General features: G+C 39.0%; 1 protein-coding gene across 7 annotated transcripts; it reads right to left on the reverse strand.

The window, feature by feature from the left end:
- Positions 1-1,504: 1,504 nt before the first annotated feature.
- Positions 1,505-16,290, reverse strand: PIGA (phosphatidylinositol glycan anchor biosynthesis class A). Of its 7 annotated transcripts, XR_012493295.2 has the most exons (7): positions 15,730-16,290; positions 13,060-13,836; positions 8,276-8,408; positions 7,404-7,575; positions 7,039-7,245; positions 6,424-6,546; positions 3,592-3,729 (listed from the first exon to the last, which is right to left on the reverse strand). XR_012493295.2 is itself a non-coding variant. In XM_074323407.2 (6 exons), exons 2-6 carry the CDS (start codon positions 13,772-13,774, stop codon positions 3,463-3,465), a joined length of 1,494 nt encoding a protein of 497 aa, XP_074179508.1. In that variant the 5' UTR covers positions 13,775-13,836; positions 15,730-16,277; the 3' UTR covers positions 1,505-3,462. The 7 variants fall into 7 exon arrangements, 6 of the variants coding, with proteins under 6 accessions (XP_074179508.1, XP_019601901.1, XP_074179510.1 ...); XM_074323407.2 differs by lacking the exon at positions 6,424-6,546 and having other exon boundaries at positions 1,505-3,729; positions 15,730-16,277; XM_019746342.3 differs by lacking the exon at positions 6,424-6,546 and having other exon boundaries at positions 1,505-3,729; positions 7,404-7,536; positions 15,730-16,270.
- Between the last annotated feature and the right edge of the window lie 427 nt (positions 16,291-16,717).

Genomic DNA, 16,717 nt, shown 5'->3' on the forward strand with positions numbered 1-16,717 from the left:
AGCCAGATTCTTTTGGGAATGCAGAGAAGGATAGAGAGGCCTTTAAAAATACTTCACAAAAGTGACCTGAAGCTGAAGCTAAACAATAATGAATGTCAACTACAAGTTTATATATATATATTTAAGTTACAAGAAGCGGAGTACAGCATTAGGAATAGAAGCAGTGGAAATGTAATGGCTGTGTGCAATGTCAGAGGGGTAGTGGGTGGGGGGTGGGGGGTTATCACTGTGTGAGGGATATAAATGATAAACGTCTAACTATTACATTGTTTTGTGCACCTGAAACTAATTTTTGAAAAAAGGGGGTGAAAAGATAAAGGGGAATAAGAGGTTCAAAGTTCCAGATATAAAACAAACAAGTCATGGTGATGTAATGTACAGCATAGGAAATATAGTCACTAATACTGTGATAGCGTGTAGTGTCAGATGGTTGCTGGACTTATCATGATCACTTCTTTAGCATAGGGAATATAATCAATAATATGGTAATAACTATCTATATTGCCAGGTGGGTACTGTTAAATAACTGCAATGTACACGTGAAACTAATATAATATTGTGTATTAGCTATATTTTATAAAACCCTTAAAAATAAATAAATAAATAATAAATAAATTTAAAAAGTGAACACAGATGCATGATACCTTGACTTTGCCATAAACAAGTTTCGGTGTAAGAAATCAGAACAGCGCAGACGGGTGGATCAGCTGGTTAGAGCGCGAGCTCTGAGCAACGGGGCTGCTGGTTCGATTCCCACATGGGCCAGTGAGCTGCGCCCTCCGCAACTAGAATGAAGTCAATGAGCTGCCGCTCAGCTCCTGGGTGGATCAGTTGGCTGGAGCGCGGGGCTCTCAACCACAAGGTTGCCGGTTCGACTCCCTGGGCTGCACCCCATGCAACTAACAACGGCGACTGGACCTGGAGCTGAACGGCACCCTCCACAACTAAGACTGAAAGGACAACAACTTGACTTGGAAAAGTCCCGGAAGTACACACTGTTCCCCAATAAAGTCCTGTTCCCCTTCCCCAACAATAATAAAAAAAAAATCTTAAAAAAAAAAAAAAAAAAAGAAATCGGAACATACCAATGTAGGTGATGCTTTCCGCTGCTTCCAACAAAAGGGGTGGGAGAAGCTCGGTTTCTGTAAAGGAAATCAAAATTCAAATTTCTCTTAAAATAGCTCACGAGATAAAGTGTAATTACATACTTCACATACACAACAGTTAATAGATGTATTCACTTGTCTCATGCAGTAACTCTAGCACAGTACAAAACAAGAATTTGTTTGGATCAGGAAACAAAGGCACAATTGAACTTGCTGTTCCATGAGTAAAAGAGAGAAGCACTCTAGAAAGAAAAGATGACAGAGGGATTCATCAATAGAAGGATACTTCCTGTTTTACTAACAGACCAATCAACACATCAAATTGCACTGAAAAACAAAGCGTGCAAGGGAGGGACGCGGGGGGAGTGCTGTTCATAAAAAAAGACAAACTCAGAAAATTGTCAAAATGTCATTTTGGTCTTTATTTTTGGACATGTACCATGTTTTCATAGATCACTTTTACATGTGCTACTTTTTGTAACATCAAAGGAAATACAATATATTTTTCATAAACTCTTCATCACTGCAAGATCACTTTCGAATAACTGTAAGTAGCAGGGTAGAACAATATGTTTCCACATATTGACCAGTGCAACACTGATAGTTACAATTAAGGTATCTGGGAAGTCTGAAATTAAGATTTACTAGAACAAGCAAATTTACTTCCATTTGTTAAAAGAAAAATAATTCGCAAATTACATATTTTACATGCAAGAACTTTAAATCCTATTTCCATCTGAAATAAATGACAATAATCAAGTGACAATTCTGAAAAATTTCCAAGAAATAAAAAGGTAAGAAAAAATAGTATGTTTTTAAAAATTACTTATTAAATAAAACCAAATGTTACAGATCACGCTTTATCATGAATATTGGCACTGTTTATTCCATATTTACATAAATCAGTTTCTTTGCATAAAAATCCCAAAAAGATTTAATGGTTTGGGTCAGTCCATTTTATTTTAACTAAAGAACCCTTAACTTCTAGACTTTAAAAATTGCACTCTTGCATCTGTGTTTTAGTAGGAAACACAAATATATTTCTTCTATATCAGTGGCAACCAGTTACTAGGCATGTTATGATACTTTTTAACAAGAAGTTTTGTAAATATTGCCATTAAAAAAAATCCTGTACAGAATCACAATACTGGCAAAATCTATCTAGTGCACCCACACGTGCCTGTCTTTTGATTGCAGTCCTTTATCACAAAAATTTATTCTAAGGAGTCCCATAATAAGACACACCATGTGGATAATTTGGGGTTCAAAAACCCATGGCTCTGGACAAGTACAGTTAACAACACATCCATCCACAAAGAGACTTGTGTTCCTAAAATTTTCAGACTCAATTCGCTATAAACAAAACATCCTGGGGGTAAAGACTTTTGCACACTGACAATACTTATCAGACATCAGCTAGGCCACAAGTGAAGGGAAGTGACTTCTCTCAAAGGTACAGGGTAGCATCTGAGTTTGAGATGGCATACCTCATACATTCTGTTCGGAAAACACAAAGGCATTTACAGAGGACTAAATTATACACTGAAAGAGGTGGAGGGTTTTTCTCTGCATTCTCATCAACAGTGATATCGGTCCCTAGTAATTAAAAAGCAAACGGCATTTTCATCAACACAACTGAAGATGAAGGCTCCACCTAGGAGAATGCGTACAACAGGCTCAAAGAAGTACCCGGAGCATGCGGACAACTGTTTCCTGGTATTAAAAGCATGAACATTTTTGGCATGTTGGATATTTTCACCATTTCATGTCAACTGTGATTGCAGTGAAGTGAGCCATTTGAATGATAAACAGCGAATGTACCCTGGTCCTTCACGGCAGGAAGTATCTAGCTCAGTGTTCTCCACATAGCAGGTGCTTAAAACACGCTGGTGAGTGACGGACCTTTTTACTCACGAAACCTGATTACATGTAACACTGAGTATACATGATAAATGTCCAAGAATGTGACTTGTAAACATCTGGTGACTATCTAGTTAATGATAGAACACTTAAAATTGGCCAAAAAAATGTCCAGAAAACATTTGGCCCTTCAGCACCCAAAGCTCCCAAAATATAATGTGAAAACATCTCTGCTAAAGGGATTTCAGTAGTCTGAGAAAGGTCATACCTGAGTGGCTTAAATGTTCTCTCTTAAATTTTAAATAAGTGCAAGGGGTTTCTACACTCAGGAATTGCATAAGTTTTTCTCTTTCCTCAAAATAAAACATTGAATAATATAGAGGTAGCATAACTTACTAAATTAACTTTAAAAAAAAAAAAGAAAGAGCAAGGTTATTTTCAATTGTATTAATAGAATGGTTACAAATGTTTAAAAACTTCCAATCCAGGCTTCCTTCTACCTGATGTTACACATCTCATTATTCTCACCCCGTTTTTTACTGTAAGGATATTGATGAGTCCAGGCACCCTTTGGCCCTGTGGCATCTATTGCAACATCAATGACAGAATCTGGAGTCATCCATCTCAAGAAAATGAGGAAGAGAAAGTTGAATACGGCCAACAAAGCAAAAATGCAGCCTGTTACTGGGCCACAGTGAGAGATGAGTCTGTCCAGTCGTCTGTCCATCGGTAACACAGCTTCTCCTGCCACCCGGTCGTACACCTGGCAGGAGAGAGGCCGAGAATGAGCACTCTGACCCACAATAAGCAACGACCAGGAATGTTTTACAGATGTAAACAGAAGTCGCTTAAATCTCGTTGTTGTTATAGGGAACGATGTGGCTTATGAAATTCATTACAAAATTACTGCCTTCTGATTCAACACTCATGCAGTGCTTATCATGGACAAAATACCAGGCTAGATGCCATGCCAAAGAAAGACGAACATGCCACGGGTCCTGTCTCCTAGGGACCACCATCACTTATAACCAACTACGAGAATTCTAAAGTCCTGAGAAGTTGGAACCATTCTTCGGGTCGCCTCTGTCAAGGCCATGTTTAATTCAGCAGTGACTCCCTGAAGCAGAACAGGCCTTCTAAGGTTCCTTGACTCGGCGGAGAAGCCCTCACCACGCTACCTGGCAGACATCAACCACAAGCAGAGAGTGACAAGCTAGTGTGATTCTTTCTGGGTACAGAGCAGCTCTTCTTTCCACAGCCATGTGAAGCTGTGTTGCTGAGCACAGAGGCTGAGAATGTACAGAAACATTTCACAGATTCCAAATAAGAGGGAAAAGAAACGGGGGAAATCTTCGTGGCAGGTACAGGTCAAACACCGGCAAAGAAAACAAAGTTTATTGCTGAGAATTGATAGTAGGTGGCTTGCTTTTTACAGCACTGCTAGGCACTAAACTCAGAAATATGAGGAAAAAACAAAGATCTTTAAACATTCTTATTCTGAACACATAAAATGAACCAACATTAATTTTTTAAATTCATTTGAGTATTACTTGTGCTTCTCATGTATCAGATCTGTAAACCATCTCCTTTTGAACTCAAGAAACTTATGACGTGCAGTGTAAGTCCTAAAGGCCAATGGCCTTTGAAAGATACAGGATGTTTTCATCAGGGCTTCACCTTGAGGACATCTGGAATACCTCTGAATCAAAAGTATGTTGACAATTACACTGAGACAGGCGAATCACAACTTGTTCAAGTTTCTAAATAGCACAAACTAAGGAGAAGTTGAAAGGAATCGAGGTGTCCTGTGTGGGACAGGTAGAATTAAAAGAGCAACTACAAAGTGACCTGCGTGTCAACTTTTATTTCAGTGTCAATCAAATTTTGACCTTAAATGACAAAGTAATTTACTACTATGAAGAGAATGATAGGCATGACAATCCACTATAGACAGGACTTTTTTCTGAATGTATACTATAAATCACCACAGAGTATAAAATAGAAAAAAAATACAGATTTTTACTATTACTTCAAGCAAGACCTTAAACAAAAGTCACGGTTTAAAAAATCCTAATTAGCTCCTTAAACATATGTTGACAAAAAACCAGAGTTCTTTGTCCCAAACTTACTATCTACAATGGCTCAGACTTCTGAGGTTTACATGTCGATCAAGAAGGTGAAGCCACAAGTTACAGAGCAGTGGTTCTCAATCCTGTTTCCCCAGAAATAAGACCTAGCTGGACCATCAGCTCTAATGTGTCTTTTGGAGCAAAAATTAATATAAGAACAGGTCTTATATTATATTATGTTAGATAAGACCGGGTCTTATATTATAGTAAAATAAGACTGGGTCTTACATTAATTTTTGCTCCAAAAGATGCATTAGAGCTATGGTCCGGCTAGGTCTTATTTCTTATTTGGGAAAACAGGGTAGAGTGGAGTATCACTGAAAAAACCAGTCTGACCAAATAGCCCTGCCAACCATTCCCAAATGCCACCTCTGCTCCTAAAAAGTCATATTAGAATCTAGGCAGTGGCTGAAGAGGCCGGGGGACACAAAGATGGAATGAACAGATCCTGAAAAGGATACCTAGGTGATTCTGACATGTACTCCTAACAGGTAATCAGTGCTACACTCCAACTTCAAAGGAAACCCAGGAAAAGGTGGTTATTTCATATAGGTGGAGATACTGAAAACTTCTAGAAGGTGAGTGTCTCAGAGACATTTCAGTCAAAAGTGTTTAACTCAAATATCGTACAGTTCAATGGAAAATGGATATGACAATTTTTGCACTTATATTCAAATATGGGTTCATCTTATGTACAGGAATTTACAATTTAAACCAAGTAAGAAAGCCTTGCAGGAAAGAGCTATTCTGTTTACACAGCTCCATCTTCAGGCTAGAAACTAGGTGCTCCACTGACTACAACTGACAGCATAAAGCACTAGTCTAAACTATCTGCTCCATGTTCCCAACTGACTGACTGTCTGGTTCTCAATTTCTATATACAGTGGTACTTCAGTTTTCGAACGTAATCCATTCCAGAAGACCATTCGAGTTCTGAAAAGTTCGAAAACCGAGGTGTGGTTTCCCCATAGAAAGCAATGCAAAATGGATTAATCCATTCCGGACCTTTAAAATCAACCCCTAAAACTGCAAATTTAGCATGAATTTTACTATCTAATGATACCATAGATCCATAAAACTTACGGCATTCGTAAACTGAAATGTTCATTAAAGGAGACGTTCGAAAACCGAGGTACCACTGTACTAAGAAGCAGGGTGTTTCCATCCAGCTTGTTTACATGGTAATAAAAGGCATGAGGCAGACGAAGTAACGAAACTTAAAGGACGGATGAAACTGAGTAGAATAAATGAAGTCCCTAACTCGAAACCAGAAAGCATGTCCCACAACCAGACTCTCCCACCTAAGGGTATTAATCTATTTCCTGTACCTGTCCTTTCGGAAATTCTCTATTGCTGCTTTTTATTTGTGATCATATTTCCAACATTTGTCATGTGCATTTTGAATTCTAACTTAGGTTCTCAATCAGCCAAAAGATGCAAAAATCCTTTCCCTGTAGAAAATCACAGCAGTTAGCAAAAGTGACACAAGAGCTTTAGAAAGTAGCCTGAATTAAATATTAACAAGTTACAAAGTTTCTGCAATCAGAGTTTAGGTAAAACCATTATTTTCTAATAGACCTATACACTGTAGAATTATAAACAGCCTCAAGAAAATGTCCAACAGTAGGTTTTAATATTAGTTTTGCCTCTAATGGTTGTGGCTTCTAGAAAATTCTGTAACTTCTTTATGCCCAGTCTAATGAAAGGTCTAGACTGCATTACTACTGTTTTCAGATGTCAAACCCAATGATTTGACTAGAAACTTGAAGTCTAGCATATACCAAAAGTAATCCATTAGTGCACTTCTTTTCATTTGGAAGAGACTTCATAAGCTTAAGCAATAGAACAGAAATGGTAAACCTGTATAAGAAAAGGCAAACGTATACGTGAATCAGGAATTCAGACACAATCTTCAAATACCCTTTTCTTGGCACATGACATACTTTTTCCGTTCTCTCGGCAACATTCCTCCAGGTGTAGAAAGTCTTTACTATGTTATGGATATTTTCTGGAGCTGGCAATGTTCCTGACTTCAGTTGGGAAATAGCTTTTTCCAATCCCTCACACAAAGATTTTACAGAAGGCTCACATAAAATAATAAGATTTTCTGGAAGTACTTCAGGAATTCCACCAACCTTGGTACTTACAACCTTAAAAAGAAAAAAAAAAGAATATACAATCCAGCATAACTCGTATCACAAGAGAAAATAAGAAAAACCAATGTAAAAATTATTATGGAATGTGTCTGGTTAGTTTTCAAAATACAAGTACAGAAACGCCCACAATATAAGCCCTCAAAGCTTTTTACCTGTAAACCACAACTGGCTGCTTCCACAATTGCCATGCAGAACGCTTCGGTGAGGGACGTATTAAGAAAAATATGTCCTTGAACTAAGACATTTCTAACATCCTTGTGTTCTAAGGCTCCCAAGAGACGCACTCTGATTTTTAAAATGAGAAGAGGAAAGTGAAAATTCATGCTAGAAAAGAAATATAATTTATAGGTCAAGTGTGCTATTCATATTATACTTATATTCGTACTGGTTCTAATGTTTGCCACCTCAAAAGATTAATATTGCCAAACTTTGATCTAAATGATTATAAAGCTGTTTGGTTAAACTCAGTTAACATATTCCTGACTTTCGTCACACATATCAAATTTCATCTTTTCCAAAATTAGTTTGCATTTAATGAAAATATTAATACACTTTGATGAGTAAATGTTAAAGTGTCATTACTAAACAGGAAACTGTCCCTTTTACACTGCTGCTTCACAGGCACACACCTCACATGTTATCTAAGTAAGTGAGGAAGACAAATGTTGGAATCTGCATGTGCAGAGCAATTGACATGATTTGGGCCATGCTATTCAAATCACAACTCAGAATGCCTTAAAAATCGGCAAACATTTCCAATCAAAGCAGTTGGTTTTTTGTGCCTTCTAGGGTGCCTCCAATCACTGCCCTGTAAAGTCAAATAATATTGGGCTAACGGAAAAAATTGTGAATTCTTTAATTAGGGTTTCCCATTTTATATAAATGTTTTTAAATAGGCCTTGCATTACATGTTTACATTAAGTATATGTAGGAGAAGCAGCCCACTTAACACAGGCATGGAGCCCAAACTGAATTTAAGTAACTGGTATTTTCTCACCCAAGATAATATGGAATCCATCAATACCTGTCATGTAGCTGGTATCTTTCCCGTACTTCTTCCAAAACGATTCTCTTTGGTCCCTCTCCTCCAATTATGAAATTTAAATCTGGATATTTCTGACAGAGTTCAGGAATTATACCACTAAGCAAATCGGTCCCTGAAAATAGAAAATAAAGTTGAATGTTGGAGATACTAATATTTAAACTTTCAAAAAAATCATCAGAACTGAGAATCCACTCACTTTGAAAAGTATTAGCTATGCCCTCCTTATGTAGAGAAACTAATTCTCTTAAACCTTTCCTGGGAGGGTGGAATCATTCACAAACAGCCAGACATCCCCCAAGAGTTGCAATTCTTAAAGATACACACACTGACATCCATTGTTACCTTCCACACACCCAATTTGTGGACTACTCTGTTTCATTTCAACATAACGTTCTTTAAGTTATTCACTTTTGTTTATGTATCACCCACTTCTAAAAATGGTATTTGAGGTAGCTACCTTTTGAGTTCAAGTTTTCTACAGGACAGCTAGCTGGAGATCTAGGTCTTGTCCCAGCCTTTTAAAAAGCAAACTCTTCATTTCCTGATACAAAAAATGAAGAGACCTATGTACCTAAAGTCCAAGGTCTCTTTCAGTTATAAAGTTCTACCAGTCTATGATTCCACTTCCTGCCACAGGAAAGGGCTAAGCAACTGGGTATAACTGCTGCCTCCACTACACGCAGAATGCAATCTGTACAGAGGATTTTGCAGTAAATGCCACAGTATTAGTAAAATTTAAAAGAGTGGTCCATCCAAACCTGTTATAGCCCGCTTCCCCTAAAGGAGAGTAAATGAAAGTGGCAGGATCTCAACTGCCGGACCATTACAGTCCATAGAACAAAAGGATGCATGTTTGTTCCTTTTTTTAATGAAACACTTTTCTATGTAAATGCAACCTCAGGTAACATAAAGCAATAAAGTAAATCATGCCCTACTAGTCTGAAAGTGGCTATCCAAAGTGACAGCAATATTGACACTATTTGGGAATTTAGCTCATTAACAAATTGTACACATTCAAAGTAAAATAACCCAGTTAGTTTATTAATTTTAAGAAATGTGCGCACGCGCACACACACACACACACACACACACACACACAATCACACTTCTATCAATCTTCCCTAGTATAGGCAGATCAACTATAAAAACAGTAGTGGGAGATATACAGGGAGGTGCCAAAAAAATGTATACACATGACTTGTATTCATCTTTTGTTATCAGTATGTATTGAGTGTTACAATTTTAATAGCTTTTCCTTTCTTAAAATGTGTATACAATTTTTGGCACCCTCTGTATATACAAGGTCATTTTTATTAAATAATTCAAAATAGGATTTACTAGGTGAACTTTGTTAGTATTTTCAAAATGATTGTATTAGCAAACAAATTCGCGTGCGGCGTTTCTGAATTATGAAGGCTTCTCTTCAGGTATGTTTCAGGTCTATTACTAAATCCATCTGGTGGATTTCTAGATAAACCACAAAGTGGCTTACTGACTTTTAACATTTAGTCTCCTATAATTGTTTCATTTCATTTCTTTCTTTCCTCTCTCTCCCTTCTAATACAAAGCTTAAGAACCCATTCTCCAAATGAAAAAAAACAACACATATGAATAATCATAATTGCTGAAAATAGCTAACATTTACTGAGTACTTACTGTCAGGCAATATATTTTAAATGCAGTATGTCATTTAATCCTGACAAGTACCTTATAAGAAATGGAACTGATTGATATTGTCAATTGTCTGTAATACTATTCTAAAAATAAAGGGTTTTTTCCTCCAGAAAAAAATGTCCTAGTGCCTCTAAACAGAGTCTAACACAACAAAATATACAAAAGGACGTCCCATCTCCAGTCACACAAAATGGACAAGGAAAATTGCTGATTCAAACTGCTTTTAAAGCTCAGTCTAACAATATTTCAAAGAATCTTCTGAATCCATATCTAGGATAATGGTGGAGGGAATGAGAGGCCTTACCTCAAGAAGACTGAACTCAGGTCTGTCATCTCTGTTACCTACTGTATAACCTGGGCGAGTTACTTACCCTCTCTGAAACTCAAGTCTGTTACATGCAGAGAACATCTACCCTACAGTTGTTGGGTCAAATGAGGTAGTGTACCATGAATAGGCTGTATCAACTGCAGAATATAAATGTAAGTTGCCATTACCAACCACTACAACAAGAAGTAGGGCATGTCTGCACATGCACAGGACCACTGGAAAACCCTGACTGAGCAAAACAGGCTCGAGGGACGAGGGAAGAAACCAGCCAGGAAATCTGAGTGATAAGAATTTTGATTTATTCTCTCTTACATTCCAGTGGGCCTTTGATATCTGGTCCAAATGAACACCTCCTAAGGAAATTAATTTCTTAATCTTCAACGGACCATTAATGTAACTAATACAACTACTCACTTGTGTGCTACAGATGTGGCGTTCCTTCTCAGAATGTTACTTTTTGCACGATGCCTGGCATACAGAGAGGGTTTGATAAGTATTTGTTAAATTATTGAATTGAGAACAGGAAATGCCGTTCCTTTACCTGCTGCTGGTTAGCTCAGCTGGTGAAAATACTATAATTAATGAAGTACAGGTTTAATCATTGTACAAGTAGTTAATTTTGCTCTGATCCTCAACCATGCATGCATCATACTCTTTCTCAGCTAGCTATCTCACAAAGGTACACTTATTTGATTAAAAAACATTTTAAGCACATTTTCTAACAAATAACATATCAGCAAATATCCCAAAGGATTCAGAATACAGAATGCTGGTCGATTAACATCATGAGTTAAGAAAGCAAGCACAGGGAGCACTGGAGATCTCGCTCCCCAGCATATGTCATCAGTTTGGCTCAAATAAACTCTTATAAAAACTCTGGGGGAAAAAAAAAAGAATGGAAGCACATCATTGCTTTCACTCCAGCAGAGTTCAGTAGCAGTTTCCTCACCAACCTCCGCCTAAGTGGACTGCCCGATCATCTACGGCTCTCCATTCCCATGGCCGAAGTGGATTTTAGCTCACAGCATAGTACACTGAGATACACTTCTGATCCCACCGAGCTCACGCTTACCAAAAATCACCTGCGTTGTCCACAAACCTGTCTGATGCCAGTTGCCCTTGTTACCCAATTGGGTAATTAAATAGCACAGAAACTGACAAAATGAGTTTCTATGAGAAGCTGAACGGTCTGAAGAATTCAATAAAGGAAAGTACAGTGTCTTAAACCACTGTATAAAATCAAAAACAAATGAAAAATCCAGCACATTACTTCACGCGCCCTTAGGCTCTCACCCCATTGAAAAGAAACCCAAATTGGCAATTGTAAAGGATGATTTTTGAAGGTAATTGTGCAAGAAAGATGATGCAGCTCGAATCAGTGGACCAGTACTCTTAAGCCTGCAGGCCTAAACAATAGGCAATTCAGTCCACATTAATATTTTGAGTTGATTTCAAATACTTAAGGGGAGGTTATTTATTATCTTTTGAACGATTCTCTACTTTAATTATGATTACTAGACAGGTTTTCAAATAGCATCCAGAAGACGATTTTCGTCTAGAATAACCAGACTGTTTCAGGCTTAGTAAATGAAGCTCTACAAATTCTACTGTGGTGTCCATTAAATGCTGCAGAGGTACTGAAAAAATCCTCCCTGATAAGAGCGAACACTTATCAAGTACAAACTGGGCTAAGTAGTTTATAGGAACCATCACTGAACCCTCACAAGATTTCCACTGTTGCCCAAATTACACAAATGAAAAAACTGAGACTGAAGAGACGTTACGTAGCTTATCCTCAATCACACAAACGAGACAGAGCCAAGATTGGACTCTGAGCCATGTTATTCCCTTTCCTTCATGACTTACCTACCAATGTTTTACTAATGCCTTATCTAGGATTAAATATACAACCTACAAATCAGTAATGTGCAGAACAAGCTAACTGATTTCAAGTATGCAGAAAAAAACAGGAAGGCTATAAATTAAAACATTCATTATGGTCATCCCTGAAGAGTACAGTTATAGTTGATTTAGTTTTCATCTTTGTGCTTTTTTTCATTTTCAAAATATCTGCAAAGAGGCCGGCCCAGTGGCTCAGGCGGTTGGAGGTCTGTGCTCCTAATGCCAAAGGTCGACAGTTCGATTCCCACATGGGCCAGTGGGCTCTCAACCACAAAGTTGCCGGTTCGACTCCTCGACTCCCACAAGGGATGGTGGGCTGTGCCCCCTGCAACTAACAACGGCAACTAGACCCGGAGCTGAGCTGCGCCCTCCACAACTAAGATTCAAAGGACAACAACTTGACTTGGAATAAGTCCTGGAAGTACACACTGTTCCCCAATAAAGTCCTGTTCCCCTTCCCCAATAAAATCTTTAAAACATATATATGTATATCTGCAAAGAAAAGACATTACTTTCGCAATTAGAAATTGGTGGTGGGCTTGGCCCTATACTTCTTACCACACATGCAGGGCTGTTTTAACTTTTAAAAAGACCTGATCTACTAAACAGCATCAGGTTACTGTTTTTAAGTCACTATTAAAACATCAAAGGTTGGCAGGGAGGCAGCATTCACCATTGTTTCAAAAAAATTTTTGGATGTATAAAACAATATTCCATCTTTCTTTGCTATATTTAATACAGTAGTCATAAAACCATAAAACAAAATAAACAGCTAAACAATCATTGTATACAAGTATTCAACAGCTTTCTACAAGAAAGAAAAGTCTGTGCAGCGCAATTGTAACTATCATTTCATTACCTTTTCTGTAAACAAGTCTGCTGACAACAACAATAGTTATACTATCATGCCTTCTAAATGGGTCTGGAGTGAAGTCAGTAGGATCTACAGCATTAGGAATGACGGACACTATTTCAGGATTCAGTGCTGCTCTTAGTACAGTGTTTTCCTTACTAGTATAAGAGACACAAATTATGTGGTTTGTGTCACAAAGAGACACAGTTAGAAGCTTGTTTGTAAGCACCGAGCTGACATCAGCAAATCCAAAAAGGGAATGGTCCGTGAAGACTGTCTGGAGCCCCATTGTCTTGGCGTGGAAGAGGGCATCATGGGCCATGGCAGAAAAGGAACTATGTGAATGGATTATCGTGACTCTCTCCCGAACAAATATGTACCTGAGCAACGGCAGACTGTGAAACAGGGTCGTGGCTGTAGACTGGTTGTACATGACTTTCAGAGGCAAGTAATAGACTTTGAGGCCATTTGTGAGGTAACGGATGCCTTTGCGATTTCCGTAAGCATGGGTGACAATTATGACCTTGTGTCCTCTTTCAATCAGGCACTGAGAGAGCTGGTAAATGTGGCTTTCCACGCCTCCCATATTCGGGTAGAAAAAATCCGACACCATGCATATATTATGGGTACGGGTTCTAAATGTGTAAAGACTTCCACGACCAACACGGCAGCGGGTAGCTGAGCGAGGATGGCCATGCCCTCCTCCTCTTCGATAGGCCATGCTGAGATGGTGTAGGCATTAGTCCTTAGAGTAATCCAGTTGAGATATGCGTCGTCTAGTACCTGAAAGAGAGAGTAAAAGAGGATCTCAGCTCTGAGACAAAATACATTCCATATTCCAAATCCAGACATCAATATTGTTTTAATGTTAATGTAAATTGGTTAGCTTTTCCCCGAGAAATAAAACAAAGTACATCTGAATTTACTCATTTGACATTTACTTGCTTAGCATTTACTCTGTGCCATACAACAAAACTACATTTGATAATGTCCTTTTATCTTAATCTTGCTTTAAAAAGACTGCTGCATATAATTTTCAAAAATACATTTGTTACACCATAGTATATAATAATTTGCCATGCTAACAAACCAGTTCATTCCAATAATTACATGCAGGGCTCTTTACAGAAAAAGTGTGCCAACCCCACTAGAGCTTAGACACTGATTCAGTGAATCTCATTAAGTTTTGTTAGTACTAACTTTGTGGTTTATACTAAAATATACCTGGAGCTAGAGCTGTCTTTTGGAGAGCAGCTTTTTCAAGTGTCACTGGTAGCACATACTGCAGACATCCACATTGTTTCCTTACTCAAGGAAGAAGATAATCAAACTGCTTCCTTTATTTTCTTAACTTAACCTTTCAGTTATGTAGGCCTTTCTGAATGAGACTAAACTAGAGATGGGCTGGATCTGGGGCCATTTTCTACATCTGAAATGTTCATCTCAGGTGACTCCTAGATCCTTATGAATGCAAAATGCCAACTCAATATTCAGTACTGTTACAGATTCTTAGACTTTTAAAGCTACAGTCTTAGAAACCTGCTAGAAACCTTCCTCAGTTTTACAAATTAGATTTCCATGCCTCCAGAAACTCAACTATACAATGGGAAGCCACCCTAAAGGTCTAAGTTTCCAATTTCACCTGCAGACTCAGAAAATGCAAATTAACTGCAGGCACAAAGTTTTAACATGTACTCTGTCCAACAAACTCATCTATATTTTAAATATATTCTCAGAAATACTCTATAAGTGTTCGTTGACCTGAATTTACTAATTAAGGTTCATATTATCAAATACTGAGATTCTTCAGGTTTTTACTTTTCAGTGGCTTCACTAACATTTTCTTAAATGCGGTTTGTCACCTAAACGCGAATTCCCAGTTGTAGTCAATTAAAAAGATGAATAACGAAAACAGTAAATAAAAAACCAAATGAATTCATTTAAAGTTTTTCATCGACCTGCAATGGTCTGTGTGGAGTTTGCCTACTTCTATCGGGTTCTTACAGTCCAACATCTTATATGGCGTAAAAGCTCAACAAACAGCATATTCACAGAATCTTAGATTGTAAACTTAAAGACAGGCTAAGAGATCTAGTGAATACTTCTCATTCTACAAACGAAAAGCCAGACAAGTTGAGCGATTTATCCAAGGTCCCCACCCAGCCACTTAAGTGGCAAATGCGCGATGGCTGCAAAAATCTCGACCAGGGCCAATGAGTTCCTGGACAGTCATTAGCAGCAGAGAGGTTCCCGAAGAGCCTTAGGGAGATCCGGCGGGAGCTTGGGGTCAAGAGGACAGAGCTTCCACCCAACCGCTGGGCACTGCCCTGGCTTCGTTCATTGAGAGAACAGTGGGGAGCGCTACTGCCAAAGAAAGGACGACCCAGCTACAGTCAGGCGGGCTCTTACCAGGCCCAAAGAGAGGAAAGTGGCCAAAGAGTGGGCAGGGGTCTGAGGCCGGGTGTCCCGGAGCCCCGCCCGTCCTAGGGTCCACGGAACCCGCCCCAGCGCATCCTCAGCCCTACTAGAGTCCGGAGACCTTCGACACCCACTTCCGAGCTTTAAGCCGGGCCGGCTTTACCCCCTCCATGGCCGGCCACACTCCCAGCGGGGCAGTCCAGTCCCAACCGGAAGCGGGTGAGAGTGCCAGCGCAGGGAGGGCAGACGCACACTTACCGGCGAGTTCCATGGCCGCCAATGTCCAGACCTCCCGCGGCAGCAGCCAGAGTCCCACCCGGCTGCCCTGAAACACCAATCCCGGGCGTCCGCGCCCGAGCGCTTCGTCCCTGAAGGAGCCAATAATAAAGAGGCGCTAGGATCACGTGCAGGGACGGTGTTCAGTCCCCACCCTTCAACGTGGGATGTAAAAGCAGTACCCAGTGGCACATGTCTCCACAGTGTTCTGGAAGACTTTTTGTCTCTGGATTGAAAGCAGTAATCTTCGGTTTAATCTTTTATATGAATTCCTAATGTCGCGAATCTCTCAAAATCGGCTCTGGTCTCTTGTTACACAAGCAGCCCTCCAGGGCCCTTCCGAGGATATAGCCAGAACTCCCAGGGTGCCTCGCAACCTTTAGTGCTGCTGGGAGTTGTAGTCTGGTGGCCTTTGAAGGAGAATCCGAACTTAGCAAACCAACTCCCAAAATGCACCGCATTTCTAAACCTGGATCTTTTGAATGATCGGGTGCGTTTGAACCTTTGTTGCCTAGTTACAGCGTCTCTTTTTCTACAGAACACTGTCTCTATTCTCTCTTGATTCCAATTGGAGAGACTTGAGTGGGAAGGCTACAGAAAGGCGGGGTCATGGTGCGTTTTGTTTCTGATTATTTGTGCCACCACAGAACCGTGTTGGTTCTTGTCACTCTGGTAAGGTTCCCTGATGTAACAAATGAAAATACAAAAACAAAAAAGTCAAATCAAATCAAAATTTTTTTTTAATTTTGAATTTCAGATAAATATTATATATATATATATATATATATATATATATATATATATATCCTAAATATTGGGGACTTTACTGAAAAATTGTCATTTATCTAAAAGTCAAATTTAACTGGGCATTTTGCATTTTATCTGGCAGCCATACACTCTGGAGAAAAAAAATCTGAGGTCTGACCTGAAATATCAACTCCCACTCAAACTGGTTCAACTGGCTATGGTC

Source organism: Rhinolophus sinicus, chromosome 18 (genome assembly GCF_057876585.1).
Source record: "Rhinolophus sinicus isolate RSI-liver-muscle chromosome 18, RSI-T2T, whole genome shotgun sequence".
In the NCBI taxonomy this organism is placed as follows: Eukaryota; Metazoa; Chordata; class Mammalia; order Chiroptera; family Rhinolophidae; genus Rhinolophus; species Rhinolophus sinicus.